Genomic DNA, 24,816 nt, shown 5'->3' on the forward strand with positions numbered 1-24,816 from the left:
GTTATAAGGTGTAGTTATGGGGAGTAGTGCAGTAGGGGGTCCCCAGTTTTCGGATGTAGTTATGGGGAGCAGGAGATAAAACAAAAGCTCCCAGTAATTTGCTTTGGGGCGCAGAGCGTTTCAGCTTACGTACGAGAACGAGTGGTGGAGAGGGGAGCAGCATGGAATAGGGGTACACAGCTATAACAGTAATGTGGTCCAGGCCGGGCTACTGATATTCCCAGGATATAAGTCAGAAGAAAAAAAACCATGAAAAGAAAATGGACATTAACTTTATTTACACTGTACATCGGCCGACCATGAAAGACCAATCATCTGCGGGGAAATCTGATATAAATATACAGTAAGACACAAGAGGGTGCGGCGCAGAGGGGGTTAATATTTCCGGACTCCTGTGAAGGAGACATCTGCAGCTTCTTATAAGGGTGTATGGCGTCACCTGCTGGCCATTAGTGGTAGTGCCACATCCCGCACTTGGGGAAGGTCCCGGACCCCCATGTCCCCCGGATGTAGCAATCAGCCATAAACAACAAACAACAAATCAAAAAGTTGGCTTTATAGACTCTAATAAAGGGGGTGGGGGATCTGATGCCGCACTGACCGGACAGACCAGGCTCAGGCTGTCACTTGGCATCGCTCAGCAGTTCCCGTGTGTCTGGGGTTATCTCAGGCCGAGCTTCTTCTTCTCCCGCTGCTTCTTGCGCACAATGTCTATATTTCGGTCCTTCCACATGCTCTTCCGGAGCTTGATGGGCCGAGAGCCGACATATTTGCCTGCAGAAGATGAAATAAGTCAGGAAAAAAATAAATCCTAAGCATCGGCGCGAGCTTCATAGGTGCGGACTCGTTACAGTGTATCAGAGCTCCACGATCAATCCAGATGTGCACAAGAATATTCACATTCACTGACAGCAAGCAGGGATATTGAAAATGAACCATTCCTTACAGAACGATGGCCACAGAGGACACGCCAACATGGCTCCACGGATCAGAGGGAAAGGAAGCGACAGCCCCCCATCTTCACTCACCGTTCATCTCCCTCATTGCCCGGACGTAATCATTGGGGTCTTTGAAGCTCACGAAGCCGTATCCTTTTGTTTTGCCCGTACGCTTGTCTCGAATCACTTTGGCCTTCAGGAAGGAGGGGTAGCGACTGAACGCCCGGGCCAGTATGTCGTCGTTCACCTCGTTTCCCAGGTCCCCGCAGAATATCCGGAAATCATCTGTGGGGTTTAAGCAAAATGCATTTACATATTGTCAGACGCAGTAAGATCCTACCAAGGAGCCGACAAGGGGCTAAAGCCATGGAAGGATGGGCTGCAGCCTTAATACGTGCCAAGTGGCAGTACGGACGGGCCTCGACCAGACACCCCCGCTCATCGGCTCGTATGGTGGGGGGCTGTCCCAGCCTAGAAGTCTTCAGGGGCCACTACCACAGGTGCCAGGACGCTTCTGGGACATCCTGCAGAAGTGGCCGCTTTCCCCCTGGAGCCACGTCTGCCCGCGGCGGAGACATCTGTCCAGTCCTCACCAGTATCCCACTCCAGTAGACTCTGGTCTTCCCAGGACGTCCCGGCTGCGGTTCGGATACAGCGCTTCAGCTTTTCCGGCTTCATCTTTTTTTTGTCTTCCTGCACTGGCTCCGGGATCACCTAGAAGACCACGGCTGTAAATAACGGGGACAGACCGGACTACAGACCCCATCATCTTCATACACGGACCTCGGGCTGTACGGGCTCCAACTCCGGCATGCTGGGGCCAATCACCGCTTCTTCATAACTCAGCTCCTTGTCCTCCGTCAGGGCCGGAGGTTCTGGGATTTCCTCCTAAAGACATGAGTGATGTGAGGAGCAGTGGAAAACTGGGAAGGACGCCGCGGCAAAAAGGGCAAGGACGCCGTGGCAAAAGGGGCCAGGACTCACCTCTATCTTCCTCACAGGAGGGGCTGTATACACCGTGGGGGCTGCCTGAATGACCGTCGGGTTGATTTTTGGAGAAGCCTGTATAACAGGACGAGGTGGAGGCGGCATTGGACCGACTGGGGCCGGCTGCAAGAGCAAAATCATAAAATGTTGACACTTCATGTGTGGGGTCGCACGCATTCAGCAAAGCATCGCATTAGCTAAGCATCAAGCTAAAAGGCAGTTACTCCATGGCAGTCAGTCAGGGCAGGAGTCGGGTAGCCCACACTCTGCTCTCCCTGTTATCCATGTGCTTTATTCCTATCCTCCTATGTTCCCTTGCAATCCACATCCACCGCCCCATCCCCCCTCCATTACGACTCATACATCAGCCCCTCTCTCCTTCCCTCTCCCATGTACAGCTCCCATGCACTTCTCACCTTCCTGAAAAACCTCAGCCCATCTTGCCCAAACACACTGCACAAAAAAATCTTCGTACAATTTCAAAAACTTCTTGCTTTTTATCCTCCTACTGATTTCGGGGGACATCTCCCCCAACCCAGGTCCCCCATCTCCCAACAGCTACCGTACCTCACATCAAAACCATACTAACCTTATTAATATTACTTGCACTCCCTCACCCCTCTCAATTGTGCCCTTTGGAATCCACGGTCTGTATGTAACAAGCTTCCTTTCCTGCACAACTACTTTCTGAACAACTCTCTTAATCTGTTGGCCCTCACTGAAACCTGGATCCAGGATTCTGACACGGTCTCCCCTGCTGCCATTTCCCATGGTGGCTTACAATTCTCCCATTCCCCGAGACCCACAAACAGACCTGGTGGTGGAGTCGTCATACTCTTGTCCCCACAATGCACCTTCCAGGTCATCCCCCAGCTCCATCACTCTCATTCCCTTCTTTTGAGGTCCACACCATCTGGCTCTTCCGTCCCCTTTCCCTCAGAGTAGCGGTCATATACCGGCCCCCAGGCTCACCCACCCACTTCCTGGACCATTTCTCTGCCTGGCTGCCGCACTTCATGCCCTCAGAACTACCAACCCTTATCCTGGGAGACTTTAACATCCCCACTAACAGGCCCACTTCCACATCTGCATTCCGGCTTCTATCACTAACCACTTCGCTCGGCCTCTTGTAGCTCTCAACCTCTGAGACACACAAGGACGGTAACACCCTGGACCTGGTCTTCGCCCGGCTTTGCTCAATCTCCTACCTAAATAACTCACCGCTTCCCCTCTCCGACCGCAACATTCTCTCCTTCACACTCAAAATCCCTCGCCCACCCCAGCGAGCCTCCTACCTACCACACATTCAGAAATCTACATGCTGTCAACCCTCACACACTTTCAGACTCCCTACACTCATCACTGTCCCCAATCTCTTCTTTTTCCTGTCCTGATCTGGCGGTACATCACTACAATGACACTCTTAGAAGCACCCTGGACCAAGTAGCTCCCCTCACCCTCAGAACCTCCAAACACAGAGTGAAACAGCCCTGGCTCACAAACTCTTGAGCACCTAGTCTACTCCCGCCTTACCCGTTACCTCTCCACTTACTCCCTCCTAGACCCTTCACAGTCCGGCTTCCGCCCCCTACACTCGACAAACTGCACTCAAAGTGACCAATGACATTCTGACAGCAAAACGGAATGGTGACCACTCTCTGCTCATTCTTCTCGATCTTTCTGCAGCTTTCGACACTGTTGACCACCCTCTCCCACTCTCTAGGCTCCAGTCACTAGGCATTAAGGACACTGCTCTCTCCTGGTTCTCCTCATATCTTTCTGACCGCTCCTTCAGTGTTCTGTTCTCTGGCTCCACTTCATCTCCTCTTCCTCTCACTGTTGGGGTACCTCAGGGCCCAGTCCTTGGCCCCCTTCTCTTCTCCCTCTACACGGCCCCAATTGGACAGACCATCAGCAGATTTGGCTTTCAGTACCATCTTTATGCCGACGACACACAACTATATACGTCATCCCCTGACCTTACCCCCGCTGTACTACAGAACACCACTGTCTGTCCGCAGTCTCCGACATCATGTCCGCTCTCTATCTGAAACTCAATCTCTCCAAAACTGAACTTCTTCTGCTCCCGCCATCTACTAACCTCTCTAAACCTGACATTTCCCTCTCCGTGGGTGGCACCATAATAACACCCCGGCAGCAGGTGCGCTGTCTGGGTGTTATGTTTGACTCCGATCTCTCCTTCACCTCCCATGTACAATCTCTTGCCCGCTCGTGCCGCTTACACCTAAAGAACATTTCTAGAATCCGCCCTTTTCTCACCATGGAAACAACAAAAACCCTCACTGTCGCCCTGATCCACTCCCCCCTGGACTACTGTAATGCTCTATTAATTGGCCTCCCCCTCACTCGACTTTCCCCTCTCCAGTCCATCCTTAATGCAGCAGCCAGGGTCGTCCATCTGGCTAATCGTTACTCAGACGCGTCCGCTCTTCGCCAGTCGTTACACTGGCTGCCCATTCATTACAGGATACAATTCAAAGTACTTGTTCTCACCCACAAAGCTCTCCACAGTGCGGCACCCCCTTACATCTCCTCCCTCATTTCTGTCTATCGGCCTAGCCGACCGTTGCGCTCTGCAAATGACTTTCGGCTAACCTCTGCACTAATCCGTACCTCCCACTCCCGACTCCAAGACTTCTCCCGTGCTGCGCCAATCCTCTGGAATGCTCTACCCCAAGATATTAGGACCATCCACAATTTGCATAGTTTTAGGCGCTCGCTCAAAACACATTTCTTCAGAGCGGCCTATCATGTTCCCTAATCAAAGTTATGTTATGTTTGTGTGTGTGTCGCCCATTCACTGTCTCCATCTACCCCCACCCCCTGAAGATGGCCGGACCCTCATTGTAAATACATCATTGTAAATACACACCTGTACTTTGTATCTCCCCCACCTCATTGTAGATTGTAAGCTCTCACAAGCAGGGGCGGCTTATTTTGCTTTAAAGGGACTCTGTCACCTGAATTTGGCGGGACTGGTTTTGGGTCATATGGGTGGAGTTTTCGGGTGTTTGATTCACCCTTTCCTTACCTGCTGGCTGCATGCTGGCTGCAATATTGGATTGAAGTTCATTCTCTGTCCTCCGTGGTACACGCCTGCACAGTGCAATCTTGCCTTGCACAGGTGTGTACTATGGAGGACAGAGAATGAACTTCAATCCAATATTGCAGCCAGCATGCAGCCAGCGGGTAAGGAAAGGGTGAATCAAACACCCGAAAACTCCGCCCATATGACCCAAAACCTGTCCCGCCAAATTCAGGTGACAGGTTCCCTTTAATTATTGTATTGTTAACGTTGTTACTCATGACTGTTGTGTTTGAAACTGTTAAACTGTAAAGCGCTGCGGAATATGTTGGCGCTATATAAATAAAGATTATTATTAAATGTTGCCTTGGTTATCGGCCACTTCAGAGTGGCCAGTCTATTAAGCAGTAATACACGCTTGCAAGCGTCGCTCTCGATGTTAGCTGGATCACTAGATCCCCCAGCTTCAGTGCACCTGCTCTCCCTCAATGATGCAACCATTCCACCAGCTAGAGCTGTCAAACATCAGAGGACTCACCGGTGGGCCGGTTCTCATGTTTAAAGGGGGAGGAGGCATATGACTCATCAGAGGTGGCGGAGGTCCGTGCATGGGATGTGCCATCAGAGGCTGTGGTGGAGGCATGCCGGGGTGTCGGGGACCCACTGAGGAATAAAGACAGAGTTACAACAGGAACGGCAAAATAGAAAGCTATTTCAGAAGCAACAAGAGGCCGCACTTACTGGTTCGCTGGTGCTGCAGGACGTGTGGGATGAAGGACAGCCGCGGCGGCATCACAGGATGAGGCTCCGAGGGTCTCTGTAACGCGTGAGGGATAAAACTGTGCCTCATAATAGGTGGTCTGGGGGGAGGGATCGCTGGTGGGCAAAAAGGAAAATAGGGATTTTTGTGTACTCACCATAAAATCCTTTTCTCCGAGCCACTCATTGGGGGACACAGGACCGTGGGTGTTATGCTGCTGCCACTAGGAGGAGACTAAGTAAATACAAAAAAGGGTTAGCTCCTCTTATGCAGTATACACCACCCACTGGCTCCGGATAGAACCAGTTCAGTGACCAAGCAGTAGGAGATTAACAAAAATTAACCGTAGGTACAACATGTCAAAACTAGAACACTCATCATAGGCAACAGGCCAAAAGGGTGGGTGCTTTGTCCCCCAATGAGTGGCTCGGAGAAAAGGATTTTACGGTGAGTACACAAAAATCCCTATTCTCCATTGCCACATTGGGGGACATAGGACCGTGGGACATCCCAAAGATGTCCCTGGGTGGGAAGTAACAACATAACAGAGTAAACTCCCGGCGCCTGCTGTCTAAAGATACACTACCGCTGCCTGCATGATAGGTCTACCCAGGCTTGCGTCTGCAGATGCCAGAGTATGGACATTATAATGCTTTGAGAAAGTGTGCAGGCTTGACCAGGTCGCAGCTTTACAAACCTGCTGGATGGGGACGGTCTGAGGACCACCTTGTCATGGTGAATAACCAGAAAGGGAGCTTGACAGGAAAGAGAAGCCAACTCAGACTCTTCTGATCCAAGTAATCGCTACAAGGAAGGCAACCTTCCATGAAAGTAGAGATAGGGAGATGTCACGTGGGAGACTCCCTGAAAGAACGTTCTCATCTGGGGTTTGGAAGCAATCTTAGGCTGGCACAGGACGGACAAGGCCGAGACCTGCCCTTTGAGGGAACTTGGCGCTAGACCGAAGTCCAGACCAGACTGAAGAAATTCCAAAATGGTCTGAATGTTGAAATTGAGCAGAGGAGGACCTCTGCTTCTGCACTAATCGAAGAAGATTTTCCGGATCAGATGATAGATACACACACACACACACAGACACCGGCTTTCGAGAATTGATCATAGTGGAAACTACTTTGCGGGAAAAACCCACTCGAGTCAGAACCCAGGATTCAACGGCCAAGCCGTCAAACACAGGGCCCCTGAGTTCTGGTGGTAAATCAGACCCTGAGAAAGCAGATCCGGCCAATCTGGGAGTCCCAAAGGGACGTCTGTGACCAACTGACCGAGTTCTGCGTACCACTCTCGGCGTGGCCAGTCCGGGGCAATGAGAGTCACCGGTACCCCCTCCGCCTTGATCTTCCAGATGACCTTCGGAATCAAGGGTAAGTGGGGAAACAGATATGGAAGACGGAAGTAACTCCAGGGGAGGACCAGCGCATCCACCCCAATAGCTCTCGGGTCACGGGATCAGGCCACAAACTTTGGTACCTTTGCACTGAACCGAGAAGCCATCAGGTCTACGTTAAAAGTCCCCCAGAGAAGGCAGATCTGCTGGAAAATGTCCTGATTGAGAGATCACTCTCCCGAGGCCAGGCCTTGACGGCTGAGGAAAACCGCAGCCCAGTTTTCCGCTCCTGGAACGTGAACGGCTGATATGACTGAGTGGTTCCTTTCGACTCAGCGAAGGATGTGTTCCACCTCGCGCATTGCGGCTTTGCTGCGAGTGCCTCCTTGATTGATGTAGGCCACAGCTGCGGCATTCTCCGACTGGATATGGATGGGGCGGCCTGCTAGGAGACGATGGAACTGACGCAGGGACAGCCAAATCGCTTGGATCTCCAGGACATTGATGGGAAGCAAGATTCTTGCGGGGACCAACTGCCCTGAGCAGTGTGATGATGAAAAACAGCTCCCCAGCCGAGAAGACTGGCCTCAGTCGTGACCACCAGCCAATGGACCGGGAGAAAGAACTTTCCTTGAAGGAGGGAGGACACGAAAGTCCACCACTGGAGTACCTGCTTGATCCGAGGGGTCAGTCGACATGGACGATCGAGGGAAGGACTCTTGTCCCATGCATACAAGAGTGCGTGTTGCAGGGGCCGAAGATGGAGTTGGGCGAACGGGATTGCTTCCACTGCGGCTACCATCTTTCTGAGAATCCTCATGCCGAAACGGATGGAACAAGGAAATGATTGACAGAGCTCCCGAACTCCATGTTGAAGGGCTAGGACCTTGTCCTGAGGGAGAATCACCAACCCTCGTGGAGTGTCCAGGATCATGCCAAGGAAGGACATCTGCTGAGCCGGAACGGGAGAGGACTTGTTCAGGTTGATTAACCAGCCAAGCCGAGAAAAAGTATCCAAGGAAATGCGGATGCACTCCTCGCAGGCTTGGAAAGATGGCTCCTTGATCAGTAGGTCGTCTAGATAAGGTAGAACGACTAAGCCCCCAGAGTGTAGAATGGACATGGCAGCCGCATTGACCTTTGTGAATACCCTGGGGGCGGTGGCGAGGCCAAAGGGCACGGCTGTGAACTGAAAATGTTCTTTAGTGAGGAGGAAAAATTGGGATGTGAAGATCGGCATCCTGAATGTCGATGGAGGCTAGAAACTCCCCTCGGTCCATTGAGGAGAATAAGGAACAGAGGGACTCCATCCTTCTTTGGTACCGTGAACAGGTTTGAATAGAACCCTTGGAACCTTTTGTTCTCTGGGACTGGGGTAATAACCCTGTCTCGGTGGAGAGACTCGTTGGCTTGGTAAAAAGCCCGACCCCGCGTACCCGCCTCGGGCGAATGGGAAGCAAAGAATCGGGTTGGAGGAGGGGAAGAAAATTCTATTTTGTACCCGAAGGACACCAGATCTCTGATCCACTCGTCGTGAACGACTGCGAGCCAGACATGCTCACGAGCACCTCCCCCCCCCACCCCCCCAGATGAAAAACTCACCGCTGAGGTTTCCGGATCTCCTCCTGGAGGAAGCGATGGGAAGAGCTGCTACAATACACGCAGGTCAGGGCTGCAATAGGGACAGTGCAGGAACCCTCAATCCGCCATCCCTTTGACAGGGAGGGGGAGAGGGACCGTCCAGCTCCCTGCAGCTCCGCTGTTCCATCAGTGGTGGTGCAGTGGGAGCAGCACGGACGCCATGGAGGGGGGAGAGCCTCTGTTTCCTAAGGGTTCGCTCCCCTAGGATTTCACAAAGCTGTGGCCTGGCTCAGAAGGGGGTACATGGAGGCGACACTCCGTGTTCCCGTCTGCTGCTGATGGAGATCGGCGCCCTGAAGGGAACAGTCGCCCCTAAAATAGCTCAGACCTGGCATCCCACGTCGCAGGAGAGGGTACAGGGAGGCGACTCTCGCCTGTTGTTGTTTGGGGGAGATCGGCCGCTTGAAAGGGTCCGTCGCACCAGTCTACCTTTTGCGCAAAAAGTTTTATAAAAAATATAAAACATAAAAATGGGTATGGTCTGAATAGCAGACCCCAGTGTGCCTCCTACAGACACTGTGCATGAACTGGTGCTATCCGGAGCCAGAGGGCGGCATATACTGAAGGGAGGAGCAACACTTTCTGTATTCACTTAGTGTAACAGCAGCAAACACCCACGGTCTGTGTCCCCCAATGTGGCCAAGGAGGAACATCACATAGGGGTCTCTTACTACAGCAGAAGAAGAAAGCAAAGTCCAGAGCTGAGGCAAGACAGGTAATGTATGTAGACAGTGACTGCACCAGCAGAATAGTGAGTGCAGCTCTGGAGTATAATACAGGATCAGTAATGTAATGTATGTACACAGTGACTACACCAGCAGAATAGTGAGTGCAGCTCTGGAGTATAATACAGGATCAGTAATGTAATGTATGTACACAGTGACTACACCAGCAGAATAGTGAGTGCAGCTCTGGGGTATAATACAGGAGGTAACTCAGGATCAGTAATGTAATGTATGTACACAGTGACTGTACCAGCAGAATAGTGAGTGCAGCTCTGGAGTATAATACAGGATCAGTAATGTAATGTATGTACACAGTGACTGCACCAGCAGAATAGTGAGTGCAGCTCTGGAGTATAATACAGGATCAGTAATGTAATGTATGTACACAGTGACTACACCAGCAGAATAGTGAGTGCAGCTCTGGGGTATAATACAGGATGTAACTCAGGATCAGTAATGTAATGTATGTACACAGTGACTGCACCAGCAGAATAGTGAGTGCAGCTCTGGAGTATAATACAGGAGGTAACTCAGGATCAGTAATGTAATGTATGTACACAGTGACTGCACCAGCAGAATAGTGAGTGCAGCTCTGGAGTATAATACAGGAGGTAACTCAGGATCAGTAATGTAATGTATGTACACAGTGACTGTACCAGCAGAATAGTGAGTGCAGCTCTGGAGTATAATACAGGAGGTAACTCAGGATCAGTAATGTAATGTATGTACACAGTGACTGCACCAGCAGAATAGTGAGTGCAGCTCTGGGGTATAATACAGGATGTAACTCAGGATCAGTAATGTAATGTATGTACACAGTGACTGCACCAGCAGAATAGTGAATGCAGCTCTGGAGTATAATACAGGATGTAACTCAGGATCAGTAATGTAATGTATGTACACAGTGACTGCACCAGCAGAATAGTGAGTGCAGCTCTGGAGTATAATACAGGATGTAACTCAGGATCAGTAATGTAATGTATGTACACAGTGACTGCACCAGCAGAATAGTGAATGCAGCTCTGGAGTATAATACAGGATGTAACTCAGGATCAGTAATGTAATGTATGTACACAGTGACTGCACCAGCAGAATAGTGAGTGCAGCTCTGGGGTATAATACAGGATGTAACTCAGGATCAGTAATGTAATGTATGTACTCAGTGACTGCACCAGCAGAATAGTGAGTGCAGCTCTGGGGTATAATACAGGAGGTAACTCAGGATCAGTAATGTAATGTATGTACACAGTGACTGCACCAGCAGAATAGTGAGTGCTGCTCTGGGGTATAATACAGGAGGTAACTCAGGATCAGTAATGTAATGTATGTACACAGTGACTGCACCAGCAGAATAGTGAGTGCAGCTCTGGGGTATAATACAGGAGGTAACTCAGGATCAGTAATGTAATGTATGTACACAGTGACTGCACCAGCAGAATAGTGAGTGCAGCTCTGGAGTATAATACAGGATGTAACTCAGGATCAGTAATGTAATGTATGTACACAGTGACTGCACCAGCAGAATAGTGAGTGCAGCTCTGGGGTATAATACAGGAGGTAACTCAGGATCAGTAATGTAATGTATGTGCACAGTGACTGCACCAGCAGAATAGTGAGTGCAGCTCTGGAGTATAATACAGGATGTAACTCAGGATCAGTAATGTAATGTATGTACACAGTGACTGCACCAGCAGAATAGTGAGTGCAGCTCTGGGGTATAATACAGGAGGTAACTCAGGATCAGTAATGTAATGTATGTGCACAGTGACTGCACCAGCAGAATAGTGAGTGCAGCTCTGGAGTATAATACAGGAGGTAACTCAGGATCAGTAATGTAATGTATGTGCACAGTGACTGCACCAGCAGAATAGTGAGTGCAGCTCTGGAGTATAATACAGGATGTAACTCAGGATCAGTAATGTATGTACACAGTGACTGCACCAGCAGAATAGTGAGTGCAGCTCTGGGGTATAATACAGGAGGTAACTCAGGATCAGTAATGTAATGTATGTACACAGTGACTGCACCAGCAGAATAGTGAGTGCAGCTCTGGGGTATAATACAGGATGTAACTCAGGATCAGTAATGTAAAGTATGTATACAGTGACTGCACCAGCAGAATAGTGAGTGCAGCTCTGGAGTATAATACAGGATGTAACTCAGGATCAGTAATGTAATGTATGTACACAGTGACTGCACCAGCAGAATAGTGAGTGCAGCTCTGGGGTATAATACAGGAGGTAACTCAGGATCAGTAATGTAATGTATGTACACAGTGACTGCACCAGCAGAATAGTGAGTGCAGCTCTGGAGTATAATACAGGATGTAACTCAGGATCAGTAATGTAATGTATGTACACAGTGACTGCACCAGCAGAATAGTGAGTGCAGCTCTGGGGTATAATACAGGAGGTAACTCAGGATCAGTAATGTAATGTATGTGCACAGTGACTGCACCAGCAGAATAGTGAGTGCAGCTCTGGAGTATAATACAGGATGTAACTCAGGATCAGTAATGTAATGTATGTGCACAGTGACTGCACCAGCAGAATAGTGAGTGCAGCTCTGGGGTATAATACAGGATGTAACTCAGGATCAGTAATGTAATGTATGTGCACAGTGACTGCACCAGCAGAATAGTGAGTGCAGCTCTGGAGTATAATACAGGATGTAACTCAGGATCAGTAATGTAATGTATGTGCACAGTGACTGCACCAGCAGAATAGTGAGTGCAGCTCTGGAGTATAATACAGGATGTAACTCAGGATCAGTAATGTAATGTATGTACACAGTGACTGCACCAGCAGAATAGTGAGTGCAGCTCTGGAGTATAATACAGGATGTAACTCAGGATCAGTGTAATAGTGATTATGAGACACGTTTATTCCTACCTGGTCCTACAAACGGCACGGGTGGAGCCATCAGCGGGGGGACCACACTCGCGGCGGCGGCGGCCCGCGCGTCCAGGCTCTGCTGCACCTGTGATGGACGCACACATTACTATCTCCCGGTGGTGCTGGCTCGGCCCCGCACGGTGCTGAGCTCCTACCTGGCTGTAGGTGTTGGTCCCTATAACCGGGCGGATCACGGGCACGGCAGCGGGGGGCACCGGCTCTCCGGGCGGCTGCGCTATGGGGGCGCCCAGCACCTCCTGTTCAAATCTGAAAAAAAACATAAGAAAGTGACAAGTTCTACACAGGAGTGAGGGGAGGACGGTCTCCAGCAGCTGTGGCGGCGGGCAGGTCACACGGCCTCCTCTCTGCCCCTACGAGTGCTGAGAGAAGCACTACAAGTCCCAGCACACCCCGGACATCACTCACAGCGCCATCTCCGCCTCCATCGCCTTCAGCTTCTCCTCCCCGCTCTTCCCGGCCATGGCGCCGCTTCACAGACAAGGAACAAGTAGCGACACTCCTCTCCTTCCCTCCTCTCTCTCCGCCATACACTGGTGCACGTCGCGGCGCACGGTTTCTACGTCACTTCCGTTTCTGGCCTTGCGTGCATGGTAAATGACAGACTTCCGGGTGTGACGTCACTTCCGGGGGCGTGTTCTGATAGCACAGGCTGGAGGAGAAGCCGCCATCCCTCTGAGCCGTGTGACGCCGGTGTAGGGGAGCAGCAGCGAGGAGGTCAGTGTCTCGGTGGGAAAACAGCAGGGTTTATCTATTAAAGGGGTTGATGTTTTCTTAAAGGCTACTTTCACACTTCCGTCTTCCAAACCTGCACAGGATCCGTCAACATGTTGAAATGGTGGATCCTGTGCAGATTGTGGTAAGGCTACGTTCACACTAGCATCGTACCGAGGCAAACTGCGGAAAAAAATGAACAACGGGGGGCAGCGGATGCAGTTTTACCAGCGCATGCGCTGCCCCATTGTAATCTCCGGGGAGGAGGGGGCGGAGTTTTGGCCGCGCATGCGCGGTCGGAAATGGCGGACACAACGCACAAAAAAAACGTTATATGTAACTTTTTTTTGTGCCAAGGGTCCGCCAAAACACGACAGAGCCAACGTGTGGCCATGCGTCGCAATGCGTCGGCTAATGCAAGTCTACGGAGAAAAAACGCATCCTGCGGGCAACTTTGCAGGATGCGTTTTTTTCCCAAAACGAGGCATTGCGACGGACATCAAACGACACAAGTGTGAAAGTAGCCTAATACAAGTCTATGGGAAAAACGACGGATTGTGACGCGAGCTGAAAAAACGGAAGTGTGAACAAGGCCTTAGGCTACTTTCACATTTCCGTTTTTTTTGCCATCCGTCGTTTTGGTAAAAAAAAAAAACGGATCCTGCAAATGTGCCCGTGGGATGCGGTTTTTTTTTTTGCCATAGACTTTTATTGACGACGGATGGACACACGTCGCATCCATCGTGCGACGGATGCGTCGTGTTTTTTGCGGACCATCGTGACGGAAAAAAACGTTCAAGGGAACGTTTTGTCGTCTGTCGGATCCGCCATTTCCGACTGCGCATGCGCGGCCGGAACTCCGCCCAGGACTTCAGAATTGGACAGCGGATGCGTCGGAAAACTGCTTCCGCTGCCCACGTTGTGCACAATTTTGCACAACGTGCGTCGGGCTGACGGAAATGTGAAGGGCTGCGTTCCCATTGCGTTATGGGACCGCGTTTAACGGACAGTGTTGCACGGCGAAATTAACGCCGTGCAACGCGTCCGTTAACGCGCCCATTGAAGGCAATGGGAACGCGCTTGACTAGCGCGTGCCATGTTCGGCACGCGCTAGCGACGCGCCGGTGATTCCTGGCGCGCCGCGGACGCTGCTTGCAGCGTCCGAGGCGCGCCCGCGGTCCGTTCCCCGCTCTCGCAGATCGGGGACGTTACCGCAACCCCGACCGCAGCCCCATAGAAAACATTGCGTTAGCGCAATCCGCTAGCGCTAAACGGATTGCACTAACGCAATGTGACCCTAGGGCTTCTTTCACACTTCTGGCGGCCGTCACAATGCATCGGCGCGACGTACTGACGGATGCGTCAAAAATAGTGAGAAACGGATGCAACGCATACAGTATTTCAACGGATCCGCTAGACCAGAGGTGTCAAACTGCATTCCTCGAGGGCTGCAAACCGGTCATGTTTTCAGGATTTCCTTAGTATTGCACAGGTGCTGGAATCATTCTCTGCAGGTGGTTAAATTATCACCTGTGCAGTACAAGGAAATCCTGAAAACACGACCTGTTTGCAGCCCTCGAGGAATGCAGTTTGACACCTCTGCGCTAGACGGTTCCGTCGAAAAACTTGATCCGTTGCATCCGTCTTGTCCGTTTTACCATCCGTTTTTTTGACGGATCCGTTTTCCATGCCTAATAATGGGAGTCTCCCAAATGTGATTGGCTACTGGAAAATAAGGGAAACCATTATACTGACTGTTTTTATTCCCCGTCTTTGACAGGGTTTAGAGAAAGTGGCAGAGATGGAGGAAGTCCTTATGAAGATTGCGAACCTGGTTACTGATGTGATTTTTGAGACCAATCGGCTGGATATAATAGTTCGGGAGAAGGAGGCAGCAGCAGAAAGACGGTGGATTCTTCAACAGCGACGTCGCCGGCGCCGCCGCCTATCGATACATCCCATAAACGCCCAGCGGATGACCCGGGGCGTGTACTCAACTCTCTACATGGAGTTGCGGCAGAACCCGGATAGATTCTTTAATTACGTTCGAATGAGACAGGATCACTTCGATGTTTTGTTGGAACGTGTTGGGGATGTCATCCGTAGGCAGGACACGCGGTTCAGTGGTTCCATCTCACCGGCGGAGCAGCTGATGGTGACACTGCGGTAAGCCTATGTTTATGGTTTTTTTTTTTATAATTGTTCATAGTTAATACCGTGTGCACATGTTAACCTATGGAAAACCACATCAGCGGTGAACACGCTGCAGAAAATACTGCGCTGAAACACTGCGTGTGTTCAACACCTGCTCCATAATAGGGTTGCACAGATGTAAAAATGCTGGTTTAACCCCTTTCTGCCATTAGACGTACTATTCCGTCCATGTGGGGTGGGCCCTACTTCCCAAAGACGGAATAGTACATCATAGGCGATCGGCCGCGCTCACGGGGGGAGCGCGGCCGGGTGTCAGCTGCTCATCGCAGCTGACATCCGGCACTATGTGCCAGGAGCGGTCACGGACCGCCCCCGGCACATTAACCCCCGGCACACCGCGATCTAACATGATCGCGATGTGCCGGCGGTGCAGGGAAGCATTGCGCAGGGAGGGGGCTCCCTGCGGGCTTCCCTTAGACCCCCGCAGCAACGCGATGTGATCGCGTTGCTCCAGGGGTCTCCTACCTCCCTCCCTGCAGAAAGTCCCGGATCCAAGATGGCCGCGGATCCGGGTCCTGCAGGGAGGGAGGTGGCTTCACAGAGCCTGCTCAGAGCAGGCACTTGGTGAGAGAGATCGGTGATCTGTCAGAGTGCTGTGCAAACTGTCAGATCACCGATCTGTATTGTCCCTCCCTGGGACAAAGTAAAAAAGTTAAAAAAATTTTTTACAAGTGTGTCAAAAAATTAAAAAAAAAAATCCTAAATAATGAAAAAAAAAAAAATATTATTCCCATAAATACATTTCTTTATCTAAATAAAAAAACAAACAATAAAAGTACATATTTTGTATCGCCGCGTCCGTAACGGCCCGACCTATAAAACTGGCTCACTAGTTAACCCCTTCAGTAAACACCGTAAGGAAAAAAAAAAGCGAGGCAGAAAACAACGCTTTATTATCATACAGCCGAACAAAAAGTGGAATAACACGCGATCAAAAAGACAGATATAAATAACCATGGTACCGCTGAAAACATCATCTTGTCCCGCAAAAAACGAGCTGCCATACAGCATCATCAGCAAAAAAATAAAAGTTATAGTCCTGAGAATAAAGCGATGCAAAAATAATTATTTTTTCTATAATAGTTTTTATCGTATAAAAGCGCCAAAACATAAAAAAATGATATAAATGAGGTATCGCTGTAATCGTACTGACCCGAAGAATAAAGCTGCTTTATCAATTTTACCAAACGCGGAACGGTATAAACGCCTCCCCCAAAAGAAATTCATGAATACCTGGTTTTTGGTCATTCTGCCTCACAAAAATCGGAATAAAAAGCGATCAAAAAATGTCACGTGCCCGAAAATGTTACCAATAAAAACGTCAACTCGTCCCGCAAAAAACAAGACCTCACATGACTCTGTGAACCAAAATATGGAAAAATTATAGCTCTCAAAATGTGGTAACGCAAAAAATATTTTTTGCAATAAAAAGCGTCTTTCAGTGTGTGACGGCTGCCAATCATAAAAATCCGCTAAAAAACCCGCTATAAAAGTAAATCAAACCCCCCTTCATCACCCCCTTAGGGAAAAATTAAAAAAATGTATTTATTTCCATTTTCCGGTTAGGGCTAGGGTTAGGGTTAGGGCTAGGGTTAGGGCTAGGGTTAGGGCTATGGTTAGGGTTAGGGCTACGGTTAGGGCTACATTTAGGGCTGCAGTTAGGGTTAAGGCTAAAGTTACAGTTAGGGTTTGGATTACATTTACGGCTGGGATTAGGGTTAGGGGTGTGTCAGGGTTAGGGGTGTGGTTAGGGTTACCGTTGGGATTAGGGTTAGGGATGTGTTTGGATTAGGGTTTCAGTTATAATTGGGAGGTTTCCACTGTTTAGGCACATCAGGGGCTCTCCAAACGCGACATGGCATCCGATCTCAATTCCAGCCAATTCTGCGTTGAAAAAGTAAAACAGTGCTCCTTCCCTTCCGAGCTCTCCCATGTGCCCAAACAGGGGTTTACCCCAACATATGGGGTATCAGCGTACTCAGGACAAATAGGACAACAACTGTTGGGGTCCAATTTCTCCTGTTACCCTTGGGAAAATACAAAACTGGGGGCTAAAAAATAATTTTTGTGGGAAAAAAAAGATTTTTTATTTTCACGGCTCTGCGTTATAAACTGTAGTGAAACACTTGGGGGTTCAAAGTTCTCACAACACATCCAGATAAGTTCGTGGGGGGGTCTAGTTTCCAATATGGGGTCACTTGTGGGGGGTTTCTACTGTTTAGGTACATTAGGGGCTCTGCAAACGCAATGTGACACCTGCAGACCAATCCATCTAAGTCTGTATTCCAAACGGGGCTCCTTCCCTTCTGAGCTCTGCCATGCGCCCAAACAGTGGTTTACCCCCACATATGGGGTATCATCGCACTCAGGACGAATTGTGCAACAACTTTTTGTTTCCAATTTCTTCTCTTACCATTGGGAAAATAAAAAATTGGGGGCGAAAAGATAATTTTTGTGAAGAAAAAAAAATGATTTTTTATTTTTACGGTTCTGCATTATAAACTTCTGTGAAGCACTTGGTGGGTCAAAGTGCTCACCACACCTCTAGATAAGTTCCTTAGGGGGTCTACTTTCCAAAATGGTGTCACTTGTGGGGGGTTTCAATGTTTAGGCACATCAGTGGCTCTCCAAACGCAACATGGCGTCCCATCTCAATTCCTGTCAATTTTGCATTGAAAAGTCAAACGGCGCTCCTTCCCTTCCGAGCTCTCCCATGCGCCCAAACAGTGGTTTACTGCCACATATGGGGTATCAGCGTACTCAGGACAAATTGTACAACAACTTTTAGGGTCCATTTTCTCCTGTAACCCTTGGTAAAATAAAACAAATTGGAGCTGAAGTAATTTTTTTGTGAAAAAAAAGTTAAATGTTAATTTTTATTTAAACATTCCAAAAATTCCTGTGAAACACCTGAAGGGTTAATAAACTTCTTGAATGTGGTTTTGAGCACCTTGAGGGGTGCAGTTTTTAGAATGGTGTCACACTTGGGTATTTTCTATCATATAGACCCCTCAAAATGACTTCAAATGAGATGTGGTCCCTAAAATAAAATGGTGGTGTAAAAATGAGAAATTGCTGGTCAACTTTTAACCCTTATAACTCCCTAACAAAAAAAAATTTTGGTTCCAAAATTGTGCTGATGTGAAGTAGACATGTGGGAAATGTTACTTATTAAGTATTTTGTGTGACATATCTCTGTGATTTAAGGGCATGAAAAATCAAAGTTTGAAAATTGCGAAATTTTCAAAATTTTCGCCATATTTCCGTTTTTTTCACAAATTAAACGCAGGTAATATCAAAGAAATTTTACCACTATCATGAAGTACAATATGTCACAAGAAAACAATGTCAGAATCACCGGGATCCGTTGAAGCGTTCCAGAGTTATAACCTCATAAAGGGACAGTGGTCAGAATTGTAAAAATTGTCCCGGTCCATAACGTGCAAACCACCCTTGGGGGTAAAGGGGTTAAATGTGCACTCAAACAAAAAAAAGCAAAAAAACTTCTGCAGTGCCGTTTAACAAAATTAAAAAAAATTAAAGATATTATTATATTTTTGAAAATTGCTTTAACCCCTTCCCGACCTGTGACGCCACGTAGGCGTCATGAAAGTCGGTGCCAATCCGACCTGTGACGCTTATGTGGCGTCACGAAGGGTTATCATCCCTGCAGATCGGGTGAAAGGGTTAACTCCAATTTCACCCGATCTGCAGGGACAGGGGGAGTGGTACTTCAGTCCGGGGGGGAGGGGGAGGCGCCTACGATCGCACTGATTGGCTGTTGAAAGATGTCGCCATCTTCCAAAATGGCAGGCGCATGTGCAGTGCGCCCGCCGAATCTTCCGGCCGGCAGATTTGTCCCAGGTACATTTTGATCACTGTGATAGGTTATATCACAGTGATCAAAAAAAAAAAAAATAGTAAATAAAGCCCCCCGCCCCCCCCCCCCCTTCCCTTATCACCCCCATAGGTAGGGACAATAATGAAATAAAATATATTTATTTTTACTTTTGGGTTGCAATTAGGGTTAGAATTAGTCTATGTGCGGATTTGGCTGCGGATCCGCAGCAGAGTTCCATCACGTTTACAGTAACATGTAAACCTATGGAAAACCAAATCCGCTGTGCCCATGGTGCGGAAAATACCGTGGCGGAAACGCTGCGTTGTATTTTCCGCAGCATGTCAATTCTTTGAGTGGAATCCGCAGCATTTTACACCTGTTCCTCAATAGGATTCAGCAGGTTAAATCCGCACAAAAAAACACTGGAAATCCGCAAGTAAAACGCAGCGTGACGCCTGCAGACCATTCCATCAAAGTCTGCATTTCAAAACGTCACTACTTCCTTTCTGAGCCCCGACGTGCGCCCAAACAGTGGTTTACCCCCACATATGGGGTATCGGCGTACTCGGGACAAACTGGACAACAACTATTGGGGTTCAGTTTCTCCTGTTACCCTTGTGAAAATAAAAAAATTGGGGACAAAAAAAATATTTTTGTGGGGGGAAAAATTATTTTTTATTTTCACGTCTCTGCGTTATAAACTTTTGTGAAGCACTTGGGGGTTCAGAGTGCTCATCACACATCTAGATAAGTTCCTTGGGGGGTCTAGTTTCCAAAATGGTTTCACTTGTGGGAGAGTTCAAATGTTTAGCCACACAGGGGCTCTCCAAACACAACATGGTGACCGCTAACGATTGGAGCTAATTTTTCATTCAAAAAGTCAAATGGCGCGCCTTCCCTGCCGTGTGCCCAGTGGTTTGCCCCCACATGTGAGGTATCGGTGTACTCAGGAGAAATTGCCAAAAACATTTTAAGATCCACTTTATCCTGTTGTCCATGAGAAAATGAAGAATTTGAGGCTAAAAGAATTTTTTTGGTGAAAAAAAAGTACTTTTTCATTTTTATGTATCAATTTCTGAAGCACCTGGGGGTTTAAAGTGCTCACTATGCATCTAGATAAGTTCCTTGGGGCGTCTAGTTTCCAAAATGGGGTCACTTGTGGGGGAGCTCCAATTTTTAGGCACACGGGGGCTCTCCAAACGCGACATGGTGTCCGCTAAAGAGTGGAGCCAATTTTTCATTCAAAAAGTCAAATGGCGCTCCTTCCCTTCCAAGCCCTGTTGTGCGCCCAAACAGTGATTTTCCCCCCACATATGGGGTATCGGCGTACTCTGGACGAATTGTACAACAACTTTCGGGGTCCAGTTTCTCCTTTTACCCTTGGGAAAATAAAAAAAATTGTTGCTAAAAGGTGTTTTTTTTTTTTTGTTTTTTTTTGTAAGTTAAATGTTCATTTTTTTCTTTTTTTTTCCTTCCATGTTGCTTCTGCTGCTGTGAAACACCTGAAGGGTTAATAAACTTCTGGAATGTGGTTTTGAGCACCTTGAGGGGTGCAGTTTTTAAAATGGTGTCACTTTTGGGTATTTTCAGCCATATAGACCCCTCAATCTGACTTCAAATGTGAGGTGGTCCCTAAAAAAAACAAATTTGTAAATTTTGTTGTAAAAATGAGAAATCGCTGGTCAAATTTTAACCCTTATAACTTCCTATAAAAAAGTGTTTCCAAAATTGTGCTGATGTAAAGTAAACATGTGGGAAATGTTATTTATTAACTATTTTGTGTCGCATAACTCTCTCGTTTAACAGAATAAAAATTCAAAATTTGAAAATTGCAAAATTTTCAAAATTTTTGCCAAATTTCCATTTTTTTTTCACAAGTAAGCGCAAAAATTATTGACCTAAATTTACCACTAACATGAAGCCCAATATGTCACGAAAATACAATTTCAGAACCGCTAGGATCCGTTGAAGCGTTCCTGAGTTATTACCTCATAAAGGGACACTGGTCAGAATTGCAAAAAAACGGCAAGGTCATTAAGGTCAAAATAGGCTGGGTCATGAAGGGGTTAAAATGTAATATTGGTGCTTCCATTTTTTTATTTATTTTTATTTTTTTTCCACAGATTCCTTGCTACCGGAGAATCCGTAACATCACTGCATTATCAGTTTCGTCTGGAAATCTCCACAATTTCTGGAATTGTTAAAGTGACCTGCCGCGCAATATGGGATACTTTGCACCAGGAACACATTCCGAATCAGACCATGGACATCTGGCAACAGAGTGCTGAAAATTTTGAAAAACTGTGCCTTTTCCCTAATTGCGTGGGTGCCGTAGATGGCAAACATATCCGGATTTCAAAACCTGCAGGATCTGGCTCCGAGTACTATAACTACAAAAAGTACTTTTCCATAGTACTCATGGCCATAGCGGATGCCAATTGTAAGTTTATTGCAGTGGACATTGGAGCCTATGGCCGCTCAAACGACTCTCAGGTCTTCAACACATCTCCTATTGGCCGTTGTCTATATGGAGACGGCTATGATTTCCCACCACCAAGACCACTCCCGGGAACATCCGGCCCACCCATGCCATTCGTCTGTGTTGGTGATGAGGCTTTCCAGCTGTCACCACACCTACTGAAACCTTATTCGAGCAAAGGATCGACCAGAACCAAACGAGTGTTTAATTACCGTTTAATCAGAGCCAGACGAGTGGTGGAGTGCGCGTTCGGCATTTTAACCGCAAAGTGGCGCGTGCTGCTAACCGCCATCAAACTGCACACAGAGACCGTGGATGAGGTCGTCAAGGCCTGTGTGGTGCTGCACAATTACGTGATTTCCCAGGAGCCGGTTTCCACGGATGATGAGGACTCTCGGACAACCTTGTGGGACTATCAAAGCAACTCTGTCCGGACCGCAGATGCGGTTTCCAGAATGAGGGACAACTTCGCTGATTATTTCATGTCACCTGAAGGCAGAGTTCCATGGCAGGATTACATAGTTTGAGATGGTTCTGTCAATAATGTTTCTGTACAAAGTCTCACGATTTTCTTGACACCAAGTTTTACTTAGTTCCCTAAAGTTTGGTATGTTTTCTAATAAACCAAAATGTTACAGCTTGTCAACGTGTGTTATGTTTTTGTACCTTTTTTTTTTTTTTTTCTTACCGTACTTAAATGAAGACACTTAACAATAAAATAGTTTTTAAACAAAACCAAATTTTATTTTACATATTTTTATTAAACACTTTTTTTAACCTTTTTGGGTAAAACACATTTTTGGGTTAAACAAAATACTTTTAAAAATGTTTATTACACAAAATTATAAAACATTACACTTTATAACACCAATAGAAATTGCAGCAGCAGCACTCACCGATCTTGTGTGGTCCAAGTCCTTTATTAAAAACAATTACAACGACATCTTCACGGCTTGAGGGAGCAGAAGCTGAGAGGAGGTGAGCAGGGAATAAAGACGACGGCCGTTTGGCGTCTACAACAGCGCTTCAACGGGTCTCTTACCCCCTTGAAGCGCTGTTGTAGACGCGAAACGGCCGTCTTTATTCCCTGCTCACCTCCTCTCAGCTTCTGCTCCCTCGAGCCGTGAAGATGTCGTTGTAATTGTTTCTAATAAAGGACTTGAACCACACAAGATCGGTGAGTGCTGCTGCAATTTCTATTGGTGTTATGGATTCATTACTGTTTTTCATGTGAGCACCTCCGGTCTGAAGACTGGTTCCTCCAGCACACCACGCAGGCATAACGGCCAGTACACAGTACGGTTGTGCAGCCCCACCTTTTTTTTTTCTTTTCTATTACACTTTATAAATCTGTAAATTGTGGGGTGGAGATACTAACGGAGGGGCTGGAAGGTTGGACCACGTCGATAGTGGGGGAAAGCCTACTGTGTTGGGGTTGATCTGTAGTGGAGTAGGGGGAAACGTGAGGCTGAGCAGGGAGGTCAGTTTGGACAGGGGGTGGTGTTGAGGTAGGTGGAAAACTAAACGGGGAAGGAAAATTTGATAGGGAAGGAAACAGTGGGGAGGACATTGGGATTTGGGCTTGGGTTGGGAAACGATAAGTAGTTGGAAAGGGTTGGTAGGAGAGACAGTGGCTGTGTGGGAGTTGGAGGGGCTTGGGTGATGGCCTGCACTAGAGCAGCATGGCAGCCTTGCATTACCTGCACCTGCTGGTCAAGAGTTAGCTTTTCCATGCTCCTGAGCGTTGATTGAAAAAAAAGATTATTTGGAGCTTCCCTTGCATCTGAATGCAGCCTATCCAAGCGACTGCTGAGTTCACTGATGCGTGTTGGCACCATGCTGAACCCAGCAGTCACTTATTCTCCCAAAAGTTTGATGGCGCTCTGGAAGGCTGCATTCACATGCAAGAACTCAGGAGCATAACTCCTTTCCTGACCCCTCCGTCGATGCCGCCCCGAACCTAATGGTGTTCTAGAGGTGGCAGGATCAGAAGGGTGGGGTAAAGGGAACGCTAACTCGTCACCAGCATGTAACGAAGTCTGCGATGATGCTCCAGCGCTGGCGGATATTGGCATGGATGGGGCAGAGGTACCGGAAGGGTCAGAAGAGGGTTGGGGTCTACCAACCTGGCCCACGGTGGCGGACTCCTGTGGGATCGCTCCAGAGGGGTCCAAGGTAAAAGCAGGCTCCCGAGTGCTACAGAAAGTGCTGTGAAATAATAGAAAAAGATAACAATATACTGTTAGGAAAAAGCCCTGCCTGAAACAAAAAAAAGGTTTGACAGGTAAACATGGTGAATTATTCAATGGGCTGTTGAATATTTACCTTCCTCTCAACATTGTTTCCCGGAGGGAGGACAGGGCTATGTTTGTACTGTGGCCTGCGTCCTCTAGATCCACCCGGGGCCTGCATCTCCTGGTTAAACTCCATCTTGAAGCGATCCCTGAGTGACCGCCACCGCACGATAACCCTGTTACCTGTAAAGAGAAGAATGAAATAAAAAAAAAATGGGTTAATTACGACACATTCCGTCCTGCTCCAGAAATGACTGAAATGTGACTACTTACGTTCTCGAGTCTGCTGCCTTGGATCAAGGTCCTCGCAGTTGGCCGCAACGTTGTCGCAGACTTCCTCCCAGAGCCGACGGGTCACCAACTGATCTGCATGCCTGCGGTCAGCCATGTTCCACAGCGGCTCCCGCTCGCGGACCTCCTCCACATCTAGTCCGCTGTCCTCAACATCTGAGTCGGGAGCACGTGGGGAAGACTGTGAAAAGAGCACAAAAAAAAATGAGTACACTGAAAAACAACTCACTGGAGGCTGACCGCTGCGGCGACTACAACGCCGACTCTGGGAGGTTCTTCATGGCGTTGGCCAGAATGTGCAGCAGACTAAAAAAAAAAAGGAAAAAGAATTATGTTGGATGTAGGCATATGTTGTATGTGTACTGTGATGTATGATGATCAGTTTTGTATGTGTTGGGTGCACTGTGATGTGTGAAGCGACTGTTTCGGCACAACTTACGCTCTGTGCGCCCGCTCCGGGCGTTTCTCCACCCATCACGTCTCCTTCTGAGAGGCCCTCGGCTGCTTCAGCTTCCTGTGAAAACATAATGTATATAGTGATCAACCGAAAATTGACCACATATGTGATCTAAAAAGATCCCTTTAAAAATTACTTAAAAAAAAAAAAAAAAAATACATATTAAAAATTT

At 48.0% G+C, this 24,816-nt stretch overlaps 2 protein-coding genes across 2 annotated transcripts; one reads left to right on the top strand and one right to left on the bottom strand.

Moving 5' to 3' along the window:
* Nucleotides 1-256: 256 nt before the first annotated feature.
* Nucleotides 257-12,920, bottom strand: RBM42 (RNA binding motif protein 42). The gene is made up of 10 exons (XM_069742495.1): nucleotides 12,763-12,920; nucleotides 12,492-12,603; nucleotides 12,334-12,421; nucleotides 5,713-5,847; nucleotides 5,510-5,634; nucleotides 1,923-2,048; nucleotides 1,722-1,826; nucleotides 1,532-1,652; nucleotides 1,029-1,223; nucleotides 257-774 (listed from the first exon to the last, which is right to left on the bottom strand). The coding sequence occupies exons 1-10, from the start codon at nucleotides 12,816-12,818 to the stop codon at nucleotides 662-664; spliced, it is 1,176 nt and encodes a 391-aa protein (XP_069598596.1). The 5' UTR covers nucleotides 12,819-12,920; the 3' UTR covers nucleotides 257-661.
* A 52-nt stretch (nucleotides 12,921-12,972) lies between these two features.
* On the top strand, nucleotides 12,973-22,248 carry LOC138650980 (uncharacterized). Its single transcript, XM_069740873.1, has 3 exons — nucleotides 12,973-13,071; nucleotides 14,849-15,234; nucleotides 21,247-22,248. Exons 2-3 carry the CDS (start codon nucleotides 14,870-14,872, stop codon nucleotides 22,127-22,129), a joined length of 1,248 nt encoding a protein of 415 aa, XP_069596974.1. The 5' UTR covers nucleotides 12,973-13,071; nucleotides 14,849-14,869; the 3' UTR covers nucleotides 22,130-22,248.
* Nucleotides 22,249-24,816: the final 2,568 nt, after the last annotated feature.

This window comes from Ranitomeya imitator, chromosome 10, assembly GCF_032444005.1.
Source record: "Ranitomeya imitator isolate aRanImi1 chromosome 10, aRanImi1.pri, whole genome shotgun sequence".
Classification (NCBI taxonomy): domain Eukaryota; kingdom Metazoa; phylum Chordata; class Amphibia; order Anura; family Dendrobatidae; genus Ranitomeya; species Ranitomeya imitator.

What these genes read in the sequence shown, in the direction of transcription:
- RBM42 (XM_069742495.1), bottom strand. Translation starts at nt 12,818, where the DNA reads ATGGCCGGGAAGAGCGGGGAGGAGAAGCTGAAGGCGATGGAGGCGGAG. An exon ending in CTCCTGTGAGGAAGATAGAG is followed by an intron (nt 1,827 to 1,922) that starts GTGAGTCCTGGC and finishes TCATGTCTTTAG; the next exon opens with GAGGAAATCCCAGAACCTCC. An exon ending in GGCAATGAGGGAGATGAACG is followed by an intron (nt 775 to 1,028) that starts GTGAGTGAAGAT and finishes CATCTTCTGCAG; the next exon opens with GCAAATATGTCGGCTCTCGG.
- LOC138650980 (XM_069740873.1), top strand. Translation starts at nt 14,870, where the DNA reads ATGGAGGAAGTCCTTATGAAGATTGCGAACCTGGTTACTGATGTGATT. An exon ending in CAGCTGATGGTGACACTGCG is followed by an intron (nt 15,235 to 21,246) that starts GTAAGCCTATGT and finishes TTTTTTCCACAG; the next exon opens with ATTCCTTGCTACCGGAGAAT.